Below are 26,345 nucleotides of genomic sequence, written 5' to 3'. Positions count from 1 at the left end.
AGGCCAGCAGGCCTTTCATCCTTTCCGCCACTACCACAAAGAGCTGCGTTGACCTGTGGAAGAGTCCTTTTGATGTAGAAGTCCAAGGTTCATCTAAAATCCAGAGTGTGCAGCCTATGTTCCGCACTAGATCTGTGTGGTTTTGGGAAGAACACTGGGAGGAATATGTCCTGGTTGTTGTGAAACTGTGACATCACCTTTGGTAAGAAGGCTGGGAGGGGTTGCAGCTGGACCTTGTCTTTATAAAACACTGTATATGTCGGTTCCAAAGTGAGCACTTTCATCTTGGAGACCCTTCTTGCTGAAGTCACTGCCACCAGGAAGGAGACCTTCCAGGAGTGCAGCAGCAGAAAACAGGTAGCCAAAAGTTCAAAGGTTCTAGTCTTGATAGAACTAGGTTCAGATCCCAAGGAGATATAGGACTTGACTTGAGGGTAAAGTCCCTCCAGGCTTTTTAGGAACCTGATCATCATGTCATAGGAAAAGACTGATCTACCATGGATCAGAGAGTGGAAAGCAAAAATGGCTGCCAGGTGACCCTTTAATGATGAGAAACCTTGATGTTTAAGATACAACAAGTAGTCTAATATGGACTGAATCAAAGCTTGGTAAGGAGAGAGATTCCAGTTCAAAGCCCATCAGTAGACTCTCTTCCATTTGGCCATTTATGTTGCTCTGGTGGAGGACTTTCTGCTGCCCACCAGGACTTGCTGAACCTGAGTTGAGCAAGCCTGCTCATCTGCATCTAGCCATGCAGTTGCCATGCCATTAGGTGCAGGAACGCTAGGCCCAGGTGTAGAAGGTGGCTGTGGTTCTGGAAAAGGAGGTCTGTCCATAGTGGCAGTTCCAGCAGGGGTTACTGTTGATAGCTCCAATAACATGCCAAACCAGTGTTGTTGCGGCCACATGGGAACTATTAGGATCGTATGTGCCTTGTCGCGCTTGATCTTTATCAGAACTGTGTGGATCAGCAGTGTTGGCAGGAAGGTGTACGTGAGTGATGCTGTCCATGGGAGAAGGAAGGCATAGGATAGGGAGCCCTTGTTGAGACCGTGGATTGTGCAGAACTGGTGGCATTTCCTGTTCTTCCCAGATGCGGAAAGATCCACTTGGGGAGTCCCCCACTTCTGGAAGATCATGCTGGCAGCATCTGGGTGGAGAGACCACTCATGGCAAGATGAAAAAGACCTGCTGAGAAGGTCTGCTAGTGTGTTTCTGAAGCCCGGGAGATGTGAAGCCATGATATGAATGTCATTCTGCACACAGAAGTCCCACAAGCAGATAGCTTCTTGGCACAGGGCTGACAAACAGGCTCCGCCTTGCTTGTTGATGTGGAACATTGCGGCAATATTGTTCATTAGAATTTGGACCACTCTGCCCATCACATAAGAAAGGAGCACCTGGCAAGCTAGACGTATTGCCTTGAGCTCTCTGACGTTTATATGGAGGCAGCGATCGTCCTGTGACCAGATGCCGTGTGTGCTGAGATTGTTGAGGTGGACTCCCCTCCCTAACTCCGAAGCATCCGCGACCAGTGTCCCTGAGGGGATTAATCCCTTGAAGGGCAGGCACTCCATCACTGAGTGCGGGTTCGTTCACCAATTCAGAGATGACAGGACATACAGCAGGATTGTAAGCACATGGTCCAAACTGTGTCTGATCGGGGTGTATACCGAGGCTAGCTACGACTGTAGAGGTCTGAGGCGTAGACTCACATGCCGTACCACGTACATACAGGCTGCCATATGCCCCAGCAGTTTGAGGCATGTCTGGGCGGTCGTGAGAGGGTAGGCTCGAATGTGCATAGTGAGATCTGACATGGCTCAGAACTGAGGCTCCAGGATGAAGGACCTGTTTAGGGTGGAGTTGAGAACCGTACCTATAAACTCTATCTGCTGGACCAGGGATAGAGTTGACTTCTGCTCATTTACTAGTAGGCCCAGACACTGTCAGGTGGCCCTTACCAGATCAAGGCTGTGTTGGACCTGAGCTTGCAACGTGCCCATGGTGAGCCAGTCATCCATGTATCGGTAGATCTGTACCCCCCGAAGTTTCAGGTAAGCAGCCACTACTGCCATGCACTTTGTGAAGACCTTTGGGGCAGATGAAAGGCCAAAGGGCAGCGCCATAAATTGATAATGACGTTGCTCCACCATAAACTGGAGGAATCTCTTGTGGCCAGGGAAAATTGAGATGTGGAAATACGCATCTCTTAAGTCAAGGGTGGTGTACCAGTCCCCTGTATCCAAGGAGGGATGATGGAGACTAGGGAGACCAAGTGGAACATCAACCTCTTGAGATATTTGTTGCAGGTCCAGGATAGGTCTGAGGCCATCTTTTGCTTTCGGGATAAGAAAGTAACAGGAGTAAAACCTTTTCCCCTTCATGTCTTGAAGGACTTCCTCTACACCCCTCACCTGCAGGAGGGTTTCCACTTCCTGAATGAGAAGTTACTTGTGAGAAGGGTCCCTAAAGAGGGACAGGGGAAAAGGGTAGCAGAGGGGCATTGAGGAAAACTGCAGGGTGTAGCCAGTTGATATGGTGTTGAGGACCCAATGGTCCAATGTAATCTGGGCCCATGCAAGGAGAAAAGGCAGTTCAGAAATAAAAGGGGGGATGGATCCTGAAGCAAGACTGGGGCACCGTCCTTGGGCGCACCCTTAAAATGGCTGATGTTGCCCACTTGGGTGGTGCGAGGAGCCCGGCTGAGTCATGGAGGAGGTCAGAGCAGGACAGTGACATTTAAAGCCTCTGGCTCTTTCTTTCCTCCTGTAGGAGCCATACCATGGAGGGCCTAGAAATCTAGGCTGTTGCAGTGGAGGACAGAATTGATTTCTAGAGGCCTGCGGGGTGTATAGACCCAGTGAGTGTAAGGTGGCTCTAGAGTCTTTAAGGCCACGGAGCCTAGTGTCCGTTTGTTCTAAAAAAGGGCGTTGCCCTCAAAGGGGAGGTCCTGTATTGATTGCTGCACCTCCTGGGACAACCCAGAAGACTGCGGCTAGGAACATCTGTGCATGGACACCGCAGAGGCCATCGACCTTGCCACTGAATCCGTCGCATCTAACGCTGATTGCAGGGAGGCTCCGGCTACAGCCTTGCCCTCCTCTAAGATAGAGGTGAACTCCTGTCTAGACTCTTGTGGCAACAAATTCTTGAACTTTGCCAAAGAGTCCCAGATATTATAAATATATTTCCTCAGCAACACTTGCTGATTGGAGATTCTGAACTGAAGACTGGCTGTAGAATCAATCTTTCTTCTGAATAGATCCAGCTTCTTCAAGTCCTTATTCTTAGGGGTCAAGTTTGCCTAGCCATGCTTTTCTTGCTCGTTTGCGGCTGCTGCCATCACCAGAGAACCCGGGGGATGTGAGAAGAAGTACTCAAATTCCTTGGCCAGTATGTAATATTTCTTTTCAGCCTCTTTGATGTTGGTGGCAGGAAGGATGGGGTCTACCTTAGAGTCTTAACCACCTTAAGCACCCCTTCGTGCACTGGTAACGTGATCCTGGCTGGCAGCACAGCATCCAGCACATTGAAGAGGCTGTGCATGGGCTCTGTGAGCTCCTCAACCTCAAGGCCCAAATTGGAGGCAACCCTTTTAAGGAGTTCCTGGTGGGCCTGAAAGTCATCCGGCGGGATTGGGAGGGCCGGATCGGTGACTGCCTCTTCCAGGGATGATGAGGATGATGGTAGTGCTGGGGGTAGGGGTGGCATTTCCTCCTCTTGTAGGGGGGCTGCCCCTGTCACCGGGTCTTCTGGTCCAGTGCCGGAGTTAGTGAACACAGGTTGAAACCCAGGAAATGGGGCATGCCCTGTCCCAAGGCGAACTTCCCTAGCGGGACCACTAATATCTAATTTTCTAACTATTAACTATATACAAAGAACTAATTGAAACAACTATAAGGCAACTATGAAGCACTTGCAACCGCAAGAGGGAGGAGTTCCAGTAACTGTCATGAGCGAAACGAAGGAACTAGGGGCGCAAGGCTGGTGGCGCCTCATATACCGGCACATGAGCATGGGGCTCCAGAGAGCTTGAGAGCTGGCCCTATGGATACTGCTAAGGCAAAAATCTCTGGTAGCCGGGCACGTGGACGCGCACACACCTAACATGGAATTGATATGAGCAAGCACTCAAAGAAGAAAGGCAAAATTTTCTTCTGTGTCCTTGTAGTCCAGGTTTATTAGATTTCCATTACTGCCCATCTGCATATAAATATTGTATGGTATTTAGAGAGATTTTAATACCTCTGAATATGTTCAGCTTGAAAGATTCTTTAGATTTATTGCAGTTGGTTTATTTTCCCCAAAGAAAGTTTTCAGTTGATTTCTTTGATGGATTTCACTCTTGCCCCCAAGAGAAGAGGAATGAGGCAAGTACCTGATAATGACCTTATGGTTTTATTACCAAGTTGGATGCTTTCTTGGAAGTCACTCTGACATATCATTTCTACTGAATTTATTCTCTTCTGTCCGTCTGATAACAAAAAGCCTTACTCTCACAAGTAGCCCTACTGACATCATATAGAGCGTGGTCTGGTCTTCCCTGCATGCCTAATTCTCCTCACCCAGTGGGAGAGAACTAAGCAGAGAGGGAGGGAGTCACCACTCTACCCTGAGTCCCAACTTGCCAGCCAGGGAACTAGCTGGGCATAAGGGGAAAGAGAGCAATGAGCCCTGTGAAGGACTAGAGCGAAGCATTCCCTCCTTCCCCAGCACATGAGGGAAGCACAGGAAGCATTATACCTCAGAGGGGTGTCCCTGAAGCACATATCCTCCAAGTGGAATTTATGCCCTGCCTAGACTATAAGAAACAGTTATCTGACAAATGGTTTGCAGGATCAAACTCTAAATCACTGGAGGACAGAAGTCCACACTCTGCACATTTTTACCCCTACAACCCCACTGATTTCAGTGGGGTTTTCATGCGTAAACTATGTATGAGGGTAGAACTTGGCCCCGAATTTGAGTGTAATATCTTTGCCAGTTTATTTTAAACCCAGAAAAACATGAGCATTTCTTGAATACAGGTGAATAGATGTGGGGTACTGGGTTGAAAGCCCCCAAAACAAATGACTCTGTCATCTGTGTACAATTAAAATTTGGAGTAATTGTCATCTACATTAATTCCGTCTAGTATATTGCTATTCTTTATTGCCCTTGCTAATATGAAAGGAAATAATGCTCTGAAGAAAATGAGATGAGGTAACAGCAGTTGGGTACGTGTTTACAACTAGATAATTATATAATAAGTCAATACAATCTATTGAGTTAGAATCAAAGTGAAATCTCAATGAGAGAAAGGAGAAAACCTTATCAAAGCCCTTTTGACAGAGCTGGTAGCTGCAGAAATGTCAATGTTATTACTTTTACCTTCCCTTCTGCCAGGATGTTCTTTGTCTACAACACATTCACATTTGTTGCTGTCCCATATCAAGCCGCTGTGACAAAGTTTGTTGGTAAAGGGGCAACTAGAAGAAAAAACAATACGATCAGATATTGTAAACAAACTTCACAAGATTTAATGTAACTACCTAAAAGACAAGTCAGCTAGCTTGCTCAAAACAATTATTTACTGCCAGGCTTGACAACTGGATTATGTGAATTAAAGGCAATAGTGTGTCATATTACTCTAGAGAGGAACCCTGTGGTAATCTGCACTGATGCACTGAGTCAACCAAGCACTAATTAGGAACATGCCTAACTATAAGAATATGAGTAGATACATTAACTTCAGTGGGATTACCCAAGTGCTTAGAGTTAGGCACTTGATGAATTGTGGCCTTAATCTGGCTGCCAAATATCTGTAGACTATACCTGTTTACAGCAGGTTTGATTCTATATTTGAAGAATACCCAGGATGTTTGGGAAAGCAAAAGATGGAAGAAAAACAAATGACTTAAAACAAAAGAGCTTCCTAGTCAATGCAGTATATTCTGTAATATTTTGTAAAGACAGAGATCCTTACCCATCCTCCTCAGGGTACTGGACAGATCTTCGTATGATGGCATATTGGTGATGCTGAGCATTTGACAAGCACTTACAACCTGTGTGGTTGGCAATTTTGACTGGCACTGGCTCTGGCACACTTGTCAAAGGAACTGAAATCTCAAAGAGCTAGGAGGATGAAATACGTTGTTCAGTTTCTATTATACAGCCATCATTAGTCCTTAAAATCTTTTAAATGCCACTTCCATTTCCCCCCCCCTCATCCTCTCTCTTTTCTACCTGTAGCCAGCCATAGGTCTGACCTATGTTAACCAAAAGAGAAAATTAAGCAATGCCCACTGAGATAGGAACTGGTCAGTGCAGTCGTCCCTGGGCTAACAAAATAACATTTTGTAAATATCATTTATTGAGCAATCATTAGTATGTTTCTTGAATGAAGCTGAAAAACATAGAGATGACTGGAACTTGTTTTCACATATATTACTAATGTAATCTCAATCACTTAACTAGATACTCATTTATCTTCTCTGTCTCAGCTTCTGGTGGATGTTTCACCATGAAGCCTACAATTTTTCTGCAAAGAAATAAAGAGCTCAGCGCAAAATTTTGTTCTCAGTAACGTTGGTGTAAGTCTGGAATAACTCCATTGACTTTAGTGGAATGATTCTGGATTTACATGGTTGTAACTAGGAAAAGAATATACCCAAAGGCTTTTGAAAATAGCTATTTTGAAGGAAATTAAAGGAATATTACACTCTGCTGAACTGAATAAACTTTAGTTTTTTAACAAACTTATGAACTACTGCTCCAAAAATAACCACATGAATAAATAAATGATTTCTCACCTAACCCAGACCTCTGAGCTGGTCAAACATCAGTGGTATACATACAACAGCTGATAAGAGCACTCTCCTCCTGAGGCAAAATGGAGCTGATTAACAAACATCTACACAGGTATTGGGTCTGATTCATTATTGCACTACTCCAGTTTTATTCCAGTTCAACTCCACTGAAATTAATGGAATTACACTCATGAACAACTGGAATAACACAGAGGTGGATCAGGCCCCCTGCTTTTAGAATGCTTGTTCCAGGAATATTTCAACTTTCTTTCTAAACAGTTGTCCATGAATTTTGTACCAGTCCAAAAACTTTTCCTAACTAGAATTTAATGTATCTCCATAAAGGAATAAAGTTTTAACAACTGTAAATTAATGGTGCTACATGCTAAATTCAGGTTATTTACAGCCTGTGGCTACTTAGCAGTATCTGACTATTGATTTAAGCCTACATTTTCAGAAGTCATTTGTGATTTTGGGCTCTGAAAACATAAGACATTCATATTGAGAGCACCTAATTTTCAAACTGCACAACACTTGGGAAAATCAAGCCTCTTTAAGGCATGTCAAGCCGGGCACTCAAAAGAAGAGACGCCTAAAGCCACTAGTCACTTTTTTTTGGTCACTAATCTCAGTTTTCGAAATGTATAACTTATCTCTTAGGCACTACGCATCAGAATTTGCAAAAGAATCCATTAGGTCAGTGGTGCTGGGAGTTTCCATGAGCCATTAGCATCAGGAAATCCCAGGTCTCAATAACTATAGAATAATGAAGTATTAAACTCATTAATGCTACATGAGACTGCAGTCTATTCATGTGACCTGATTCTCCACTGCTGGGCACCTTATTTAGTCATGTATACTTGTGTAAAGTGAGTATAAAATGGCACTAAATCATCATTCACAAGGCTTTATTCACTCTGTAAAAATAAATATGTATTCTTCTTATCATTATGTATCCTCAGGTATTTCCGTAACAGGCTTGTAGAGGCCCAATGTCCTTGTGTCTCACTGTGTCAGGGCCAGTGGCAGACAAGAAGGAAGATGAATAGTTTCAATTACCGTTTTTGACACATAAGTTGTGCTTGTATTCACACAGCTCAGGCTCTCCTCATTGCAGCAGCCTCCACATCTGAAGACATTCACGCAGGGAGGCTTAAAGAATTTGTTGGTGGTCGTACCCAGCTCTTTGGCAACTTCCACACAGGTCTCCCTTGGCACACACTGAGTTTTTTGCCATTCCTCATCTATGACTATAGAAAGCACAATCATTATGAACAATAATGAAAAGTAATAATAACTGCGTTAAATAAAAAGACACAAGGTCTAGGGTGGAATCCTGGCCCCATTGAAGTTAATGGCAAAACTCCCAGCCAAAGGTAAAGGTATAGGCAAAGATATTTTTTAAATGACCAGTGAATTTAAGTACCTCCATTTTTGAATACTTTAAAGGAACCTGAATACTGAATACTTTAACGGAACCTGATTTTCAGAGATAGGTTCTTATCACTTTCTTAAAATCAGGCCCCATCAAGATGTCTCAAACTGGGCACGCAAAATCACCAGTCACTTCTGAACATCTTGGCCCTAGGAGCCATTTATTTGGGACTTAGGGGAGTGGATTCTGATTTTCATTACAGCAATGTAAACCTGGAGTAACTGCACTAGAGTTGATAGAATTACTCCATTTGATACCAATGTATCAAGATCAAAATCTGACTTTAGGCTCCGAATTAAAGTTGAAAACAATGCGCTCTCCAAACTAGTTTAATTTATGTGCACATAATCATTCAAGATGTCCCTTGCATAACAGAAATACTCTTCAAGCACACATATTCTCCCACTATTAATCACTTTTAAAAACTGAGGTGGTGTGGTAGGGAGACTAGGTCAGAGAAGTGGTTGTTACATTTTGTTCTGCAAGCACTGAGGTTTGTGGTCACTCTGATCTCTTCCACGTGTGAGTTACATATTCATGGGCCAGTTGCCAAGAATGCTCCATCTCTGCCACATGCTCAAGGTTGGGAGTTCCATTACACTAAAAGAACTCAGTTGTTTCAAGGACATCATGAATACACAGGGTGAACCTAGGCAAGTTCCATACCACGCTTTGAAGATGAAGACCAAAACCTTGAATTTGCCCTGGTAATTCATGGGAAATCAGTAAAGAGAGACAAGCAATGGGTGATAAGCACCTACATCTTTGACTAGCCTTCACACAATACCACCACATTAAAACAAACCATACAAGATAGACAGAGATCAGTCCCTGCTGACTGGGAGAGGAGAAGAGAAATATAAATGTATATGTATGATTTTAGTAGGCTGTTAGTCAGATTCAATGATGATACAGGACATCATAGAACATTAATAGAGTCGGCCTCGGAATAATTATGCGTTAGAAGATGGGGAAGAAGACCTAACAGGATCTTTCTACCTTAAATTTCAATTATTTGAATTTAAACAATTTTCTTGTTTGGATCCTGGTGAGGATATTTGGCAGCTCTACATCTGGAGTTAGATGTTTAAAAGGCAAGGGAAAAGAAAGCTAACAGCTTCTCCCAACGGTATAAGTAAAGAATATATGAAGGATATTGAGTCATCTGTTTACATTTGTCACTTTTTGGAGAAGATGACTGTTTTTCTAACCTTCTTAGTTGAGCAGTTATATTACTTTTTGGTGTTGATAAAAGCCTATTGCCATACATTGCATCAGTGCCACTTGCTGGAGTCATCTGCTTGTGGACAAATGGAGGGTTATAAATTTTCTGCAATGTTTCTGTTTCACTAAATGAGAAACCTAAAACGTGGTTTTCACTTTTTTTATAGCAAAATCTAGCAACTGGCACTGGACATTAGTTCAATAAAATGGCATGATCATGACTGCTAATGCATCTATGCATATTTCTGAAAGGTGCATAAATAAATTCCATGTCCTTTAACTATCCCTACAAGGCTTTTCAGATCATGATGTACTAGGATTTTGCGGTCTTTAAAATAAATTCTGCAAGGATTTATTATTTTCCTGTCTTTAAAATAAATTCTGCAACACGTTTCTTAACTACAGTAGAGTGGTAAACACCAGGACGGGAGAAGAGCTATTTAAGTTAAAGTAAAATGCTGACACAAGAACCAATGCATATAAACTGCTATGAATAAATTCAGGCTGGAAATTAGAAAAAGGTTTCTAACCATCAGAGGAGAAAGGTTCTGGAGTGGCTTTCCAATAGGAATTGTGGAAGCAAACAACCTAGTTAGTTTTAAGATAGGACTTGAAAAATTTGAGTGAGATTGTATGATGGGGTTACTTCGGTGGTGCTGGGCTGCTCTGGGTAGTCCTGGGGATCTCTGGTTAATGTCTTATGTTCCTAAATCTCATGCTTCAGGACTTCATTCAGTCACCTATAGTAGTCAGGAAAGGATTTTTTCCCCCCTAATGTATTCTATATTTTTTGTGTCTCCCTCCTCTGAAGCATCAGATTGCTACAGATGGAGGTAGGACACAGGATGGGGTAAGCTGATGCTCAGAATTTTCTCTCTTTCTTTGAAGTATCAGCAAAGATGTGAAAGAGGGACCGTAAATATTCTAGAAGTCATATGGGAATAGGATCACTGTTTTCTGGCTTTGCAAAAAGGGAATGAATATTCTGGCTGTAGTCACATCAATTCAAGTTCAAGACTGTACGATAAGAGGAACACCTTGTAACTTCACAGCTTGTATAATAAGGGTCTGCCATATAACATCTATTCACTTCATCAAAGAACAATCACCATCTCTTTGTTTTAGCTCCATTAATTTAGACTAGATCTTTATTCTCTCATCTGGAGTGAGTTGTATTTTAGATATAGATTATGACTCCCTACATCTCATTCAGGTATTAAGTCTGTTGTTTCAGCACCTAATTTCTCTCTCCAGAGAGATTTTCTTAGACTGTTAAAGAAGATCAAGGCAGTACCTCCTTGCTAGGTAGCTCCCACCCACACTTTTATGAGCTGTGTTCTGATATAAGACACTTCATCAGCAGAGAGGTTGCCACCACTCTAGTGGCAAACTCTCTGCTGATGAGGTGTCTTATATCAGAACACAGCTAATAAAAGTAGGAATTCCAGTGCTTTTTGTAAAGCTAATTTGTATTTGCCTACAGGCAAATTCCAGGACTTCGCATTTTGCTGTTGGCAGTCCCCTCAGCCAGTCTTTCCAAGCCATTCCTTCTTGTTTACTTCTCTTTTTGTTTTGTTGACTGGCAAATCCATATTTCATATATCTTTTCTTTGGATTGTGTACAAAGCGAAATAAAGCAGCTCTGACCATAAACCAGGGAGATATATGCCGACTGTCGCCTAACACGTTCCTTCATATTATGTTGTTTTCCTTGTTCACCATTCTCCTTCTGAGGTTGGGCTATGCTAGGAATGCCTGTTTATTTAACTCCTAGTTATATAGGCTCTCCGTGATCCTGAAGATAAAGTAGCTGACTCCTGCACAATTGCACACCTACCTTTCAGTGTATCAATGTCATAGAATGCAGCAGCAAATCTGGTGGAGCGATGGGATGCAGATCGGGAATCTAAATGGGAGAGGCTTTTGAGTTTTAGTCTGCATTTCCATAGCTTCCAGTCCTCGGAGTGAGTGATTCGAAGCAGCTCTTCCAGACTAGCTGCGTTCCTTATCAGCTGTTCTGACCGTTCCAAGGCTGACAGAGATGGCCTCTACAAGGAAAGAGGAACATCAGGAAGGGCAGTACACTTGCAGCATGTACAGAATGCAGTATGTAAGAACACTTTTAAAAAACAGCACTCTACTTACAATGAGGCTGCTCCAGGAGACATTGGGCTTGCCTAAATCACAAAGCCCCTGGAGCTCCTGCCGGAATGATGTAACTCTCTTCCACCACAAGGCAGAGCAGTACCTATAAGGCCCAATCCAGCTTGTTGCCTGATGTCACTATTAATAAATTACACCTGTTTGTGAGGGTGTCATGATCTAGGACGCTACATAGAAATGCAGGGGTTTTCTGCTGATTCAGTGTGATGTAAAGACTAGTGCCCTACATAAAGTTATTTCTGCTGACTCACCAGAACAGATGAACCATTAGCTCTAACCAATGTAAAGGGTTGCCTCCTTAAAGGGTTCACATGTCTCTAAAGAACTGGGAAATTAGGGGTAGGGACATAGACAGGGAGAGCTACTCAGTCTGCAGGAAGACATCCTAGGAATAAGCCAAACTCAGGACAAAACTTGGACTGAGGTTCATGGTTTGTTAAAGGCTAACCACAAAAGGGGGATGAATTTTGGACATTAATCCAGTGTGTGCACAGTGCTGAGAGCAAGGTGGAGAGTCTGCCTGTTCCCTACAATCTTACCTGTTTTTCCAGTATTCATTATTGGCCAATATCTGAAGGCCTTACTCAAGCAAAACTATTGTAGTCACTGAGAATATTGTTCACAAATGAATTTACTGCTATGACTTTAGTATATTAATTGTGGGCATTCCTTACTAGATGTGTACAGTGTTTCTGTGTGTGTGTGTGTGTGTGTGTGTGTGTGTATTGTGCTGGGAAGATGCTCATGGTAATACTTTTTTTGCCACAAGATGAAGGGCTGCTTTCCCCAGTATCTTATCTCATCAATTATCATAAGCAAAACTTCAATTTTTATAAGTAGAAGAACTTTAAGGAAACCCCAGGTTGCTGCAAAAATATGAAGTTGGTGATTGAGCAGGTAGTTTTCCAAGATCTGTATCAGTACGAAACCAGTACTTAATATACAGTCGGGGGATGCTATGCTGTGGAAGGAGCAATCTTCTGGAGAAGATGTAAAACCAATGGACTCAGTCGATATGCTGTTAATTATTAAACCATCTTTGGCATTTTTATTTTTTTATTTTCAAGAGTACAGATGTTAGCTTAGATGTTCTGGCCAACTTTGGTTTTGGGTAATTACTTTTCGCCTACCTAAAATTCCCCACTTAGCTCACTTGAAATAAGTTATTCACTCCTATCCTAAGCCTATAGGTAGTATTACTCTGTGCTCCAGTCAATGGTCATTTTCACCTTAGAGTATGCTGCTTTTCACTGGTGAGTGAAGTGATTTCTGATATAGTTTATATTTAGTGAAGCCTGGAAAGTGCTTTTCAACCCATCTGGAAATCTAGGCCTAAAGTGTAATATAAATGTGAATAATATCATGAACACTGAATTGCAATGCCATTCTAGTTCTGCTGATCTAGGAAAGATGAAAGAAAAGCTTAGAAAATAATTTGTAATGAATAATTAATTCTAAGAATTTTTCCTATTTTTCCATTTGCAAATTGTCTACTAGATCCCACAGATGCTAAGTGTGTAGGGCCAATAACGAAGCAGTTCAGGAATAAGTAGGTCAAGTGCACTAGAACTGAATAGCATAGTAAACACTCTCAAAAACCACCATGTTGTCATTTATTAGCCATTTCAGCCCCGACAATGGTGTCTGGGATTTTTAAACCAGCCTGAAATTAAAGAGAACTTGTAAACAGAGACTATGATATTATGCAAATTAGAAGAGATAGCTCTGTACTTTTCATGAAGGTCAGTGGTTTGAGGAGAAGGTGTTTGTTTGTTCTTTGGATTTATTTTCTAAACTGTTTACTAAGGACTCTCCTAAAAATTACTATTCAGAAAAGAAAGTCTTACAACACTAAGATCAAAGAACACAATAAAGAGAAAAGGATGAACACACATGTGAATCTACGTCCTTGTCCACGCTAGAAAGTCATAACACTTTGTTTATACCTCTATATCTCTCTTCACTGTTCCACGCTCCTCCGTGTGTACCCCTCAGCCAGCTGTGTACCTGCACATTATAGTTCCAGGTTTTTTCATACATTAGATTTTTTAGTGGTGGGAGAGATTTTATCACCATTTTCTTCTCCCCAGTAATCCCCATCCTAATCTATAGTGTTCTGAAGTATTTTACTGCTAAAACAAAGGCTGCTGAGGTAAACCGTTGCTCCCTTAGGAGCACTGCTTAGCCTGCACAAGGTTTGTACCTGAGCAGTGGTATGGAGAGGGAATGATAGGGAGACAGGGTGATGTGAAGCCTTTGCCCTCTATCATTTTATATTCCATAACCATTTCCACTTCACTTACTAACAGAGGTCCCCCTTCATCCTCAAAGGCCTCACATCATGCACAACTGTCCTTCCAGACTATGGCCCTGATTCTGCAAAGCACTTAAGCATGTGCATATCTTTCAGCACATGCTTAAGTCCATCCCTATTCAGAAAAGCATTTTAGCACGTGTTTAGTTTCAAGGGATTTAAGGACATGTTTTGACTTCATTGGGACTGCTCATATGCTCATACTTTAAGCTAGTGCTTAAGTACTTTGCCATATCACTTTGCCAGATTACAGACAGAGTGCTCAGGACCTTGATGGCCACCAGCCCTCAAATGACAGGGTAGATCGAACTACCCTCTTAAGGCTGTCACAAGAGAGGATAAGACTGTGTAGCACTGAGAGTAAAAAAGATTTCAGGAAATGTTTAACTACCCATTTTGCAGACCTAACAAAAAGCCAGCAGTCTAAACACTTTGAAAGTTTGGCAGGTTTTCTGAGTTCGTTCCCCCTCTCTGAGACAGGTGGAAAAAGAGCCAGAAAAGTTAGTATGTTCGTTTCAGAGAGTGTAATGTAGACATCTTAGTCTATTGGCAGGCATATTGTAATAAAATGCATTTCTCCTATTTCCACTCATATAACATAATTTGTACATGATTATTCATAATTTAAGAGCGTTCAAAAATGAAAACTTTTAAAAAGAAAGATGTGAAAGACACAGCAATCCTGTTAATTATTCATAGCCTCTGGGAACTGTGAGATACAAGAGATTCACATTCTACAGTATTATGCGCTGTTTCCTGCGGCAGAGAAGTGTTGAATATTGTTTGATATCAAAATCATCCAAGAACATACACATCTAGTCAAAGAAATTATTCTAAAAATGACATCACACAGTGAGAATGTGGAAACTCTAATACTTGCAAATAATATTACATACTAAGACCATAAGTTGCCTGGTGCTGTAAAACATGCAGAAGAAGACATGGTCCTACCTTCTTATGACTACAAATCTACAACACACACACACACACACACACACACACACACACAGACCAGAAGTCCTCATCTTAAAACAGTGTAGATGTGCGGTTTGTAGACGTGACAAATCATGGAAAGTCTCCCCAGACGATTTGTGCTTTAACATTTCCCAAACCCACCTCCAGCCTGCTATTCAAATATCTTTTCCTCCCTCCACCACAGCCTCCTTTTGGGGACAGTTGTTAAAAGTAGATTGACACAGAAGGGGTGCTCTCATTGCACAGCCACGGAGGAGGAGGAGTGGTGTGAAGAGTGCTGCTTATCAAGGGCCTGATCCTGCACCTTTAAAGTCAATGGGAGCTTTGCCATTGACTTCAGTGTGCACAGGATCAAGCCCCAAAAGCAAGGGAAAGGAGGGGAGCTCCCCTCTTCTTTGGCAGAAGACGGGAGCTGCATTTTCTCTGCTATCTCTGACTTTAAGCCATATGCAGGGGGCACTTCCTACTCACTCGCTGCCCTGCATTCTCTCCATGTTCCAGACATGGCTTCCTTCCAGTGATCCCTATCCCACCTGTGCCAGACACCCCCTCTCTACCTTATTTCACTTCAGTCCACTCTGTAACCACATAAGAACATAAGAACAGCCATACTGGGTCAGACCAATGGTCCATCTAGCCCAGTATCCTGTTTTCCGACAGTGGGCAGTGCCAGGTGCTTCAGAGAGAATGAATAGAACAGGTAACCACTTCCTGTCTGCCCCTTCCATCTCATGCTGCTCTGATCCTCCCTATGCTTTCCATTTCTGTTTGACACACTCCTTCTGCCAAGACTCTACTTTCGGAAATAAGTCCAGTGGGAGTCTGAGAAGACCTACCTGTGGTCAAGTAGTGTAGTCTCAAGTGATTTGGTCAGGCTGGATTTTGGTGCTGAGAGATATCTCACTCACTCGTTCACTGCCTTCCCCTTTCCTTAAGCTCAGTTAGGGTGGCCAGCTGTCCATAAATTTACGGACAATCAGTAAAAAAATGTACAATTTTAACACTGTCCATAAACCCGTAAATAAATGAAAATGTCCATGAAATTGGGTAGAAATAAAACATACTGTATTTTGACATTGATTGTCCTGGTTCAGAATCACTTCTTGTATCATAAGACTACACTGACCATGACTTTATCAATTTCCCATTTTCTATTATTGCACATGCTCAAAGAACCCAATTGATCAATTAACTGCAGCTAAAACAGTTGGGTAATTCCAAATTCCTGTGTACAGAATAGCATGAGAGAGCCCACACTTTTGTGACATGATTGTATTGTTCATGGTATTTTTAGTGAGGTCAGTAAAAAATTTACCATGTCAGTAAAAAAAAAAAAATCAACTTCAGATCTTCATGTCAGTAAAAACTAAAATGTAAGGTTGGCAACCCTGTCCAGGAGGATGTGGAAATACCTGTCATATCCGCTGTTGTTACTGTTTGTATTGTCATAGTACCTAGTCATGGACTGGGGTCCCGTTCTGCTAAGCACTGTGCACACAGAGAATGAAAACACTATCTGTGTCTCAAAAAACTGACAATCTACAGTTGTTTTGGGGGTTCATGAGAAACTAGCAATGCCAAACTCATATACATGTCCCTAAAGTGAACAAAATCATGTTTCAAGTTGTTTCAAAGTGAATCCAACAACTTTTGCAATGTTCATATACCTAAAAACATACACTACAAATAACAAAACACAAATGCTATGGCCTGATGTAAGGGATTCTACTGGAAGATATTAGTAACAAATATCAAGCAAAGGTCTTTTGTTTACATAACTGATCCCAGGCTTTTTGGTTTACCACTATTTTAAATATTATTTTTCTAACTGTAAGAACAGATTCCACACCAGAAGGTAATAATCATATTTGTACCCAACTCAAGTTGTATGTTTTTCCATAACACTGAATTCTCATATTTTCCAAAGCTATCCTTCAACAATAAGAAGAAAATCTGTTTTCCTGCTGTGGGCCATGAACAATCTTGTAGACATCAAGAAACGATTCCTCAGGTCCACTTTGTGATGTTTAGATAATGATAACTTTTGTGCTTCCAGAAGAAGTCATAAAGGGCTAACATCTATCTTCTCTCTAATAATTTGAGACCTATGCAGAGCCATAAAACCCCCTAAAATAGTTAACACTGGAAAGGCAAAGGAGATGGTGTGAGCAAGCACCTTTCCCAACTTGCTCTACAAATGCAAGGCCAGGTCCTCGGCAAGTACAAATCAGGTATAGTTCCACTGAATTCAATAAAGTGCTGAGGATCTGCCACAGTTCATACAGTACACCTATAAAGCACAAACTCAGCCCTGTCCTGATCCTGAGCTTTATTGACAAAACAATCAGCAATCAGATGATATAAATATCAGTAACACCTTCTCCCTAGACTTGTCTGTTCCTATGTTTCCTTCCCAAGAACTGCTCAGCCCACACCCTACATCTTAAGTCCTCAAAGCCTCTGCATCCGTGAGTCAGCAGAACCCACCTAGCGCTTTCCCAGCAGCATCAACATCGGCTAATGGGGTGCGGTGCTTAAGATTAATAAATTGCCAATCGGTTACAGCTGGACTTTGAACTTTTGATTTGTTTGGACCATTTAGCATCTACCATTTAGTAGAAATTTTGGACAAATGGAAAAAGACAGATGCAAAGTAATAAGAAAAGAAAGACATCCTAAATTTATGTGAGGAACAGTAAAAGAAACAAATGTATTTGTGATTCAAAAGTCACTTTCTTCAAGAACTGCAACAATCAGCATCTTCATTTAAGAAAATGTTTCCATTGTGAAGCATAGCCAGTGCAGAATGAGAAACAGAAAACTTGACTAAAAACTAAGGTTGCATTTTGATTAATGTGATGATGGTCCCACTTGTATCCTTCACTCTATATGCAAACACATTAAAACTCAAGAAACGCCTCACAAAAAGCTTAATTAACTGATGAAATCTTCTCCCCCAAGTCCTACCCACACCATCTTCATAGCTAAGCAAATGCTCCAATGCTTTCCTGAATCAGGGCCATGGATACAGTTGTAAGGAGCACTGTATAAATAGAGATAGAAAGCTTAGTTATTACTCCTATGTCTCAGGCCAGGGGACAGGGTTATAATACCTTTCAATAACAGTGCAGTATTTTATGGAGCAATGATACAGCTTCTAAGTGGTTAAGGTATAAAGAGAAGCCATCTGCTTTATCTTGACAAGGAAAGAGTCTGCATAACACAGAGTGGAGATCTTGTTAATACCATTATATTACAAACATTTTAACATACATTTGAAATAAATCTCTTTTAAAAATAATCATTTTATCATGGTAGAGCGCTACTTACAATGTAGCATGGGCATCTGCACAATTTCTAACCATACAGATGACAACTGAAAATGTAAAAGGCACGAAAAATCTGGATGTGAATTTCTTCATCATGGTAAGTAAGTAACAGTACTAGTAAAGTCATGATAAATCATGTGGAAGGAGGTGAGATGAAATAATCACAATCTTTTTATCTAGAGTTATCCGTCTCATAGCTTCCAGTCCTGCTTGAATGCCATACTCAGAATTATGGCTAATCCAGCCTTTAAAATAACTTGTATATTAATCATCACAACACTGAAATAGCTAATTACTTTGGTGCCCTTGTGTCTTTGTGTGGTATATCTGAAAATAATCTAGTTTCTACTCTGATTTATTCCCACATGTATATGTATAGGAAATGTATTAGTCAATAGCCATTATGGGCCCTGTTTGCAGAACACTGATAGCGCCCATCAACTTCTACCGGAATTATGAATATTTACTTCCTCTGGGTACTAGAGCCTATGGGATGACGTGGCCACAGACCTCCTGTGCTATTTGTGTGTAGAGCTATGTGAAAACCAATTTTTCAGTTCTGAAAAGAATTGAAAAAAAAATTGAATTTCTCTCGGGTCGACCCAGGATGAAATTTTTTCAGTGAAACAAAATGTCAAAAAAGGTGTTTGTTTTTCACCAAGTGAAATATTTTGTTCTGATTTTGAGATTTTTAAAATGTTTTTACATTAAAAAAAATAAAATTATGGGAAATTCCAAAATGAAACATCTTTGTGGAATGAAAAGTCAAAATGTTTCATTTCAGAGTGAAAAAAATGATTTTAACGTTTCTGAGGTTTTTTTACTCAGCTGCAAAAATTTACCAAAATTGACCCAAATTTGCAAATTGTTTAGGGTGACCCAAATTTGCAATTTTTTCAGCAAAAAAAAGGTTTTGCGCAAAAAGTTTTGCCCTGCTCCACTTGTGTGCTACTGGATAATAGCAAACCTCATTCCCTGCCCAGCCCACCCCATCGCCAGCTTATGTGAGGCCACCACAAAGACCCATATAGTATGTGGAGGCCCTTCTGTTTGGCCAACCACTGTTGGGTTTAAGCAGTGATGGTAGACTTGTGTGGGCTTTGCAGCAGCATGAATTCTACTTGAGGAACTCCGATATCATCATCATTATTAATCTTACTGTATTGCCTAGGAGGCCTAGTCATGGATCAGGACCCCATTGTGCTAGGTGCTGTACAAAACACAGAACAAGAAAGTCTCTATCCCAAAGAGCTTACAATCTAAGCATAAGACAAGAAGCAGCAGATGGATACAGACAGGCACATGGGGAAGTACAAGGAAACGAGACAATATTGGTCAGCATGATAGGCAGTAATCTTGGTAAACCAGCAGTTGAACTGTTGTCCTGTTTTTGTAGGTTTGTAGTGCAACACAGTGTCTTTCACATTTGCAGTGCTATATAAATTGCTAATAAAGTTATGAGAGAAAACCTCGAGCAACTTGAGAACATCAGACTTGCAAGAGTAAATTAAAGCCTTATTAACAACCAACTATGGGACCCTATACAATCCAGTCTGAAGAGTACAGCTTTACCCTATGTCTAACAAAGCAGGATCTGCTTGCAGTAATTCTGATATTACTAGCAGTGGTATGTCATTTCTGAGTAGCATTATGGAAATTCTCTATTTCTTGACATTCCATCTGAACAATATTTCTGAAACTATATTGGCTATGAAATCTTGACACATGAATTCCCACCTGAAACACTATCCACTGTGTAGTACTTGCCTATAAGTATTTTGATACAGCATCATTAGTATTTTGATACAGTATCATTACAAGAATAATGTGCAAATTAAGTACTTTGCTAATTACCAATGTGATCATAAACAAATAATTACATGTTTTGGCTTCCTAGTAATATAGTTCCAATTTTAATATTGCTGTCTTTTATGAAGAGGACTGACCCTGAAGCTGAAGGCCTCTTGCTTTATTATAGGAAGCCTGGATTAATACTCAGATGTAAAGTTGCATTACCACAGTCTAGCTTTAAGTGGCCATTATTTGCTTGTTGAATATTGCACACCTGTCCGGCAGACAGCTCACTTACCAAATCTCTGGATATGCAGCTTCATGCCATGATGAGAATCACAACTGGCACATTAAAATCAACACTTGCTCAATGGTTGCCCACTGTGGCACATGTGCCCCCACCCAAAATCAGGAAAGACACCCACACAACTCATGAGTACAATCGAACCATGGCCAACTTGAACTTACCAACTCATGACTACCCCCAGAATCTTCCAAAGACATGTCTGAAATCTTAAAAGCCTTTTTGGGGATTGGGCTAAAGCGTCCTCCTTAAAGCGTCCTGAGGTACACTGGACAGAGTTCTGGGATAATGCAAATGTCCCAAACAAAAACCTGATTGCTAACCCCACAAAAGAGCTCCTGGACTTTAACCTACCATGGAAACAATGACCTGCATTTAACCATTTCAGAACTTTGCACAGCAGATGCTGTCATCTCTTACAGCTCTGGAAGGTGAGAGACAAAGCACAACATGACCATGCACATCAGTCACAAACTATGGACCACATTGTAAATCAATTCCCGCTTTGATCATTTGCCGGTAGCATGTCAGACTTATATTAAGCCACTTCTGAAACTACTCACTGGCTCACTAATCTGGACTTAAATTATTTGAACATTGCTACTCATCTCTTTTGCCATATGAAAAGAAATTTGTCTCCAACACCTTAGACAAAAGTATAAGCTATCCCATTGCATTGGGATCTCCATATCATTCAGACCATAGTGTGTCTATCTTGTTCGTTGTCATGGTTTCAGCAGGGCCCATACAATGATGAGCTGGAGGGGCTCACAAAAAGTCACTTCTTGACAGAGCCAGTTTTTGGGCCCTGCAAAGGATAATTTCATTTTTAAATTGTTTAAAAACAAATATATATGTTTAAAAGGAAGTCTCTAGCTCTTTCCCTTGCAAAGATAACCTTGACAATGTAAACCCATTGTGCACAAATGGAGTGCTAGGATTGACAAGATTGACAGCTGGGCTCAACTTCCGCAGCAGGAAGTTGGAAGTGTCTTAAAGATCCCTCCCCAGTACACACTGTTTATGTAAAATGTGTCAGTTACGTTTGTTGTGTATCCCAAGATCTCCAGTGTGGCTCTCTGCATAGTGATGTGATAATCATGGACACACAGCAGTAATTGTTTCACAACACACTCCAAAATGCTAAGGCCAACTTTGCCTGTTAAAGTATTCAGCCCTCTCTCAGTATGCTCACTACCGCAGTGAACTCTTGCATCTCCCCCGGTAGCTATAGGTGCACATAGGCAATGCACCATGTAGACCCTGCAGCTCCCAGCCAGCTACTCCAGCAATGCATGAGGGAGCTGAGGAGACATGGCCAAGCCGCTGCTACACCAAGTTGGAGTCCTGCAGCCCAACTCTCTCCCCATTAGCACCTGCTTCCCCAGCTGTCAACCAAAGTTTGAAGAGCTCACACTGGGAGGGAGCCTGGAGCTCTGTTCTCCCACCCACTAGCCTAGGCGAGATCCATCCACCACCCTAGCTAGGGGAGACCTCCCACATTCATTAGACACCTACCTGCATCAAGAAGAAAAGAGGGTCAATTTCTCCAATTGACCACACCCTACCCACAGAAGGGACCTCCTCCCCACCCATCCAGCCACTCTACAGTCAGGGAGCACAAGACAACCTGCCTGCCACCACCCCCATGGTGTGAGAAAGCGCAACTGAGCATGGGTTGCGAGGTACTGGGCCCAAGGTAGGGATGGAAGAATGGATTGATTTGAAGGAGGGGAAGTATGTATTGGCTGGATTTCTGGGAGTAAAAAGAAAAGTAAAATGAATAGGGTTTTGTCAGGAGTTTGTGTGAGGGAGGATGGGACTGATGGATTTGTGTTGGGGGAGTATTCTACCCAGGGAATGTGACATGTATCACTGACAGAAGTGGAACATTTCAGGGAGTCCCTCGTTAAAATGTTAGCAGCACATTCTTGGACCAATACCTAAAACTTCAGAGGAAGGGAAACATGCTGGTTATGTTCCAGCTGTGCGATCCTGTGCATGGGGAAAAGTTCCTTCCTATCTTCCATATGCTAGTAACTCACTCCTTGAAGTAGGAAGTTTAATTAATCTGCTTTTTAATCTTAGCATTCATAGATATAAAATGGTCATAAAATGGCTACTGGCTTAGCTGAATGTAATGTGTTTTCACAGGGAAATTGTATTAGTTACCCTGTGATTTCAAGAAAGCAGCTGTTCTATATTGTGATTGACTTGTTCCACTGGAATTGCATCCTTTGTAAAGCTACAGCAAATCCAGATCGGACTTCTAGCACTTTAACAGCATTTGATGCTATCAAAGCCTTCAAAGACATATGCAAAGTAACATGCTTTGGTTCCTATCGCTGGGTTTCTCTGAGCGTTTGGTTTGAATGAACCACAACATTCAGAGAAAGCAAAAAAACCCTGCAGATTTTCACCTGATTTTGATGTAAATCCATAAATAAATGCAGGTTAATTCAATTTTTTTTCATGTTTGCTGCAGATAAGTGCTACTAATATTTTAACAAAAGGAGTCCAATAAATATGTCCCCCCTTTAGCCAGTGGTAACTCATATTACAGTGGGGGAGGTGGGTGTACACTTGCAGAAAGGAGAGGTGGAGGGAATCGATCTTTTCTCCCATTTCAATAACACTACTTCTTGGAACCAGGTTGCATGGTTTCTGAACGATAGCAAACACTCAGTGAACTGTAGCCAAGTTTGGAATTTGTAACGTGAACATTTCACTCAGCTCTAATCCAGATCACTTGGTTTTCTTTCTGAAATGCAGAGTCGGCTAAGCGAACACAGACCACACACCATTCCTGATGCTAATCACGGAGACAGCAGCCCCCCCAGTTAAATATGAAATGAACAAGAACAGGCCTGATGCAACCATGCAGTGCTGTTCCTATCCTCTCACTAGATTGGTACAAAGGAGCCCTAGGACAGCTTCAGTCTCTCTCCCAGGAAGGTCTGTTGCCATGGGGAGTCTCTTGACTGCCACCACAACAACCCTGGCTGCAGGACCACTCCAAGGCACAGGTAGCATGTGGCAGGCATGGAGCTGTGCTCCAGCAATTCTTCACCCTTTTAGTGGACCTCAGGATGTCTCCGGGGGCTGCGCCTGAATAGGGAAGATGACATCTGCATTCTCTCCAACTTTGACTGGTGCCTGATTGGGGCTCATGTTTTCATCTCAGTTATTATTTTTAACATATGTGTGTGCTGGCCACTGCCCCCTCCCCTAAGCATTCAGTCCAGATCCTTGTGGGGCTAAGGAGCTGCATGGGCAGGAGGAGGACTGGGGTCTGCTGCTGCTGCTGCTGCAGCCAGACCAACTCCTACTTATATGGGGGAAGCCAGAGAGAAAGACTGGAGGGGAGACTCCTAAAGCATCCTGGAGCCTGGACGGGAAACCACTGAGTGGGGAAGCAGCTGAGAAGCTCAGTGGGATGGAGGAGACTGGGGAGGAGAAACAAGAAGAGCAGCTATGGTGAGGCAGGGAGAGGAAAGAAGCTGGGCTGGAGGTGGTGGGGACCTGCCCCTGGCCTCAGCCCACTTATCCACAACAGCTGAGGTAGTGGATTCCATACCCCTTTCTCATGCACACACACACTTCCCCACACAAAATCTGATCGCTTGGGCTTTGAAGGGGCATCAGTGAATTCCATCAGAAGGGCATTGGGATTGTCTAAATCAGTTAAATCGTCTGCTTTGTAGCTCTTATTAAAACATACAATACATTCTTCGGACCATGTTTGTATAAATACCATATTCACCCGCACTTTCCTGTGATGCTATAATATTTTCTTTTCAAATTGACACTAGGCTTGGAACAGTACATAATTCAGCTCCGGACACTAATTAGTAATGTTGCATCATACAGAATAGTAGGAGCTAGTTTAATACTGTGATAGGACACACATGTCAAGAAATGTTATGTTACACATTTATATGAACATTTCCAGAGATTTGCCATTTTTAACTTGGTAAATGTCCGTTATTTGTAAGGCCCAGGGGTTCGGACAATGATTCTGGACTGTCCCAGAGATGGAGAAGTGAATTAGAGAATATGAATATGCATTGCAAATATTCTTTCAATGCCGTGGAGTTTTCTTTTGTTTTGCACTTTTATCAGTACCCGATTCGGACCAGTGTTGCTTTAATAAATGGCTTCAAATTGTGACTAGCCAATTAAAAAGGCAGGAATTTCAAATGTCACTGTACAGCACAGAGCAACTGCCATCACTGACTGAACTTGTGTTACCCCGATCACATGCACACAATTTCCTGGAATTGTAATTTCTTAAGTCATATTTCCCTAGCAGTTCAGTAAAGCCTCCAAAGGAAAAGGCTTCTGAATCATGTTCCTGATTCAAATTAAAGGGCTTGACCACTTACGTGCGTCACTCTTCACTGGCAGCACTAGAAAGTGTATGCCAGCAGGATGCAACCTTCTTGTGCTTGCACAGGAGTCAGACTTAACTCTCAAGTTACAGACAAACAGCGCTGTTGCAGTCAGTGGTGCTGCAGGAGTGTCAACAGGCACTGAATGAAACGGGCTGTGTTTAGGGTGGCCAATCGTCTGTAAATGTACGGACAGTCAATAAAAAAATGTACAATTTTAACACTGTCCATAAACCCGTAAATAAATGAAAATGTCCATGAAATTGGGTAGAAATAAAACATACTGTATTTTGACATTGATTGTCCTGGTTCAGAATCACTTCTTGTATCACAAGACTAAACTGACCGTGACTTTATCAGTTTCCCATTTTCTATTATTGCACACACTCAAAGAACCCAGTTGATCAATTAACTGCAGCTAAAACAGTTGGGTAATTCCAAATTCCTGTGTACAGAATAGCGCGAGTGAGCCCACACTTTTGTGACATGGTTGTATTGTTCATGGTATTTTCAGTGAGGTCAGTAAAAAGTTTACCATGTCAGTAAAAAAAATCAACTTCAGATCTTCATGTCAGTAAAAATTAAAATGCAAGGTTGGCATTCCAACCCACAGCTAGAAAAGTACGTGTGACTGAAATACAGCCACCTGAAAAACAAGCCCTGGAATCGTCCCTTTCCAAACCTCAATGTGATGCCCATACATGACTTCCAAAATATCTTCCATTCCATAGCACGTGTCCAGCTGACTACCTAATGCAGTCCTGTTTACAGCCCAAGGACTCTAGATGGTGCTGTATCACCAGCTGAGGAGACTGAAGTCAGACACTAGAAATCATATGGGGTGGGAGTGAAGAGTAGATATGTAGACATAAGTCAACAAGCTGAGAATTCTGAACATGAACAAACTAGTATGCTGTGTTTGTTTGCTCTGCTATCTGTTTATACAGAAAACCATGACTACTTTGCGTAGTTGTCATGAAAGCCAAATTCTGCCTGGCCTTTACAGGGGTGCACAGTATTGGGTCAGGGGGGAATGTTGTAAGGACCTTTCTCTTTCTGCCTTACCCCTTCGCAGTCTGTGCAAGAGCGAGGCACAACTGCAAACCTGGCACTCAGGGGAGTGCACAGTACTCCTAAAGGGATGGGGAGGAGACAGGGCAGGATCCACAGTAGCCCCAAAGGGACGGGCAGAGTGCAAGGGGAGTAAAGGGCACCATATGAAGAATGTAGTATGTGTGCTTCCACTGTGTGCGTGCCAGTGAGCTCTGAGAGGTATCCTGCCTCCGTGGAGCAGAATGCCTCCTACTGCTCTCCTGGGGCAGTAGGGCACCCCTCCACTCCATACCATGGCTGTGTCCTGAATGCAGGTGCTATCCCTAAGGGACTGAAAATGACATTTATTTTAAAACGCTTCTGATGTGGCAATGGCCTGCTTTTTAAAGTGCACTCACTCACTTGCCATATCAAGAAGCTTTAAAATAAACAGAGCCCCCAGTCACTTCACTATAACAACGCAAAACCGCTATGTGAGGTTTTTAATTATAATGATCTTAAAAAGCCATCAACAAAAAACAAATCTAGATTTAAAGCAGCACATAACAATACACTGCTTCAAGTGGATGGTGTTT

General features: G+C 42.0%; 1 protein-coding gene across 4 annotated transcripts in view; it reads right to left on the bottom strand.

The window, feature by feature from the left end:
- VEGFD (vascular endothelial growth factor D) overlaps positions 1–26,345 on the bottom strand; it is a 39,303-nt gene that overhangs the window by 4,865 nt on the left and 8,093 nt on the right. For all 4 annotated transcript variants that reach the window (XM_067566154.1, XM_067566155.1, XM_067566157.1 and 1 more), the window contains exons 2-5: positions 11,288–11,498; positions 7,851–8,041; positions 5,969–6,117; positions 5,374–5,471 (exon numbers count right to left, since the gene is read on the bottom strand). In XM_067566154.1, the coding sequence (XP_067422255.1) occupies positions 5,374–5,471; positions 5,969–6,117; positions 7,851–8,041; positions 11,288–11,498 (649 nt within the window). The remainder of the gene's footprint in view (positions 1–5,373; positions 5,472–5,968; positions 6,118–7,850; positions 8,042–11,287; positions 11,499–26,345) is intronic.

Source organism: Emydura macquarii, unplaced genomic scaffold (assembly GCF_026122565.2).
Source record: "Emydura macquarii macquarii isolate MOO-44397 ecotype Brisbane River unplaced genomic scaffold, CSIRO-AGI_Emac_v2 contig_2734, whole genome shotgun sequence".
Classification (NCBI taxonomy): Eukaryota; Metazoa; Chordata; order Testudines; family Chelidae; genus Emydura; species Emydura macquarii.
Note: the sequence above shows the minus strand (reverse complement) of the source record. Positions and strands in the feature narration are given on the sequence as shown.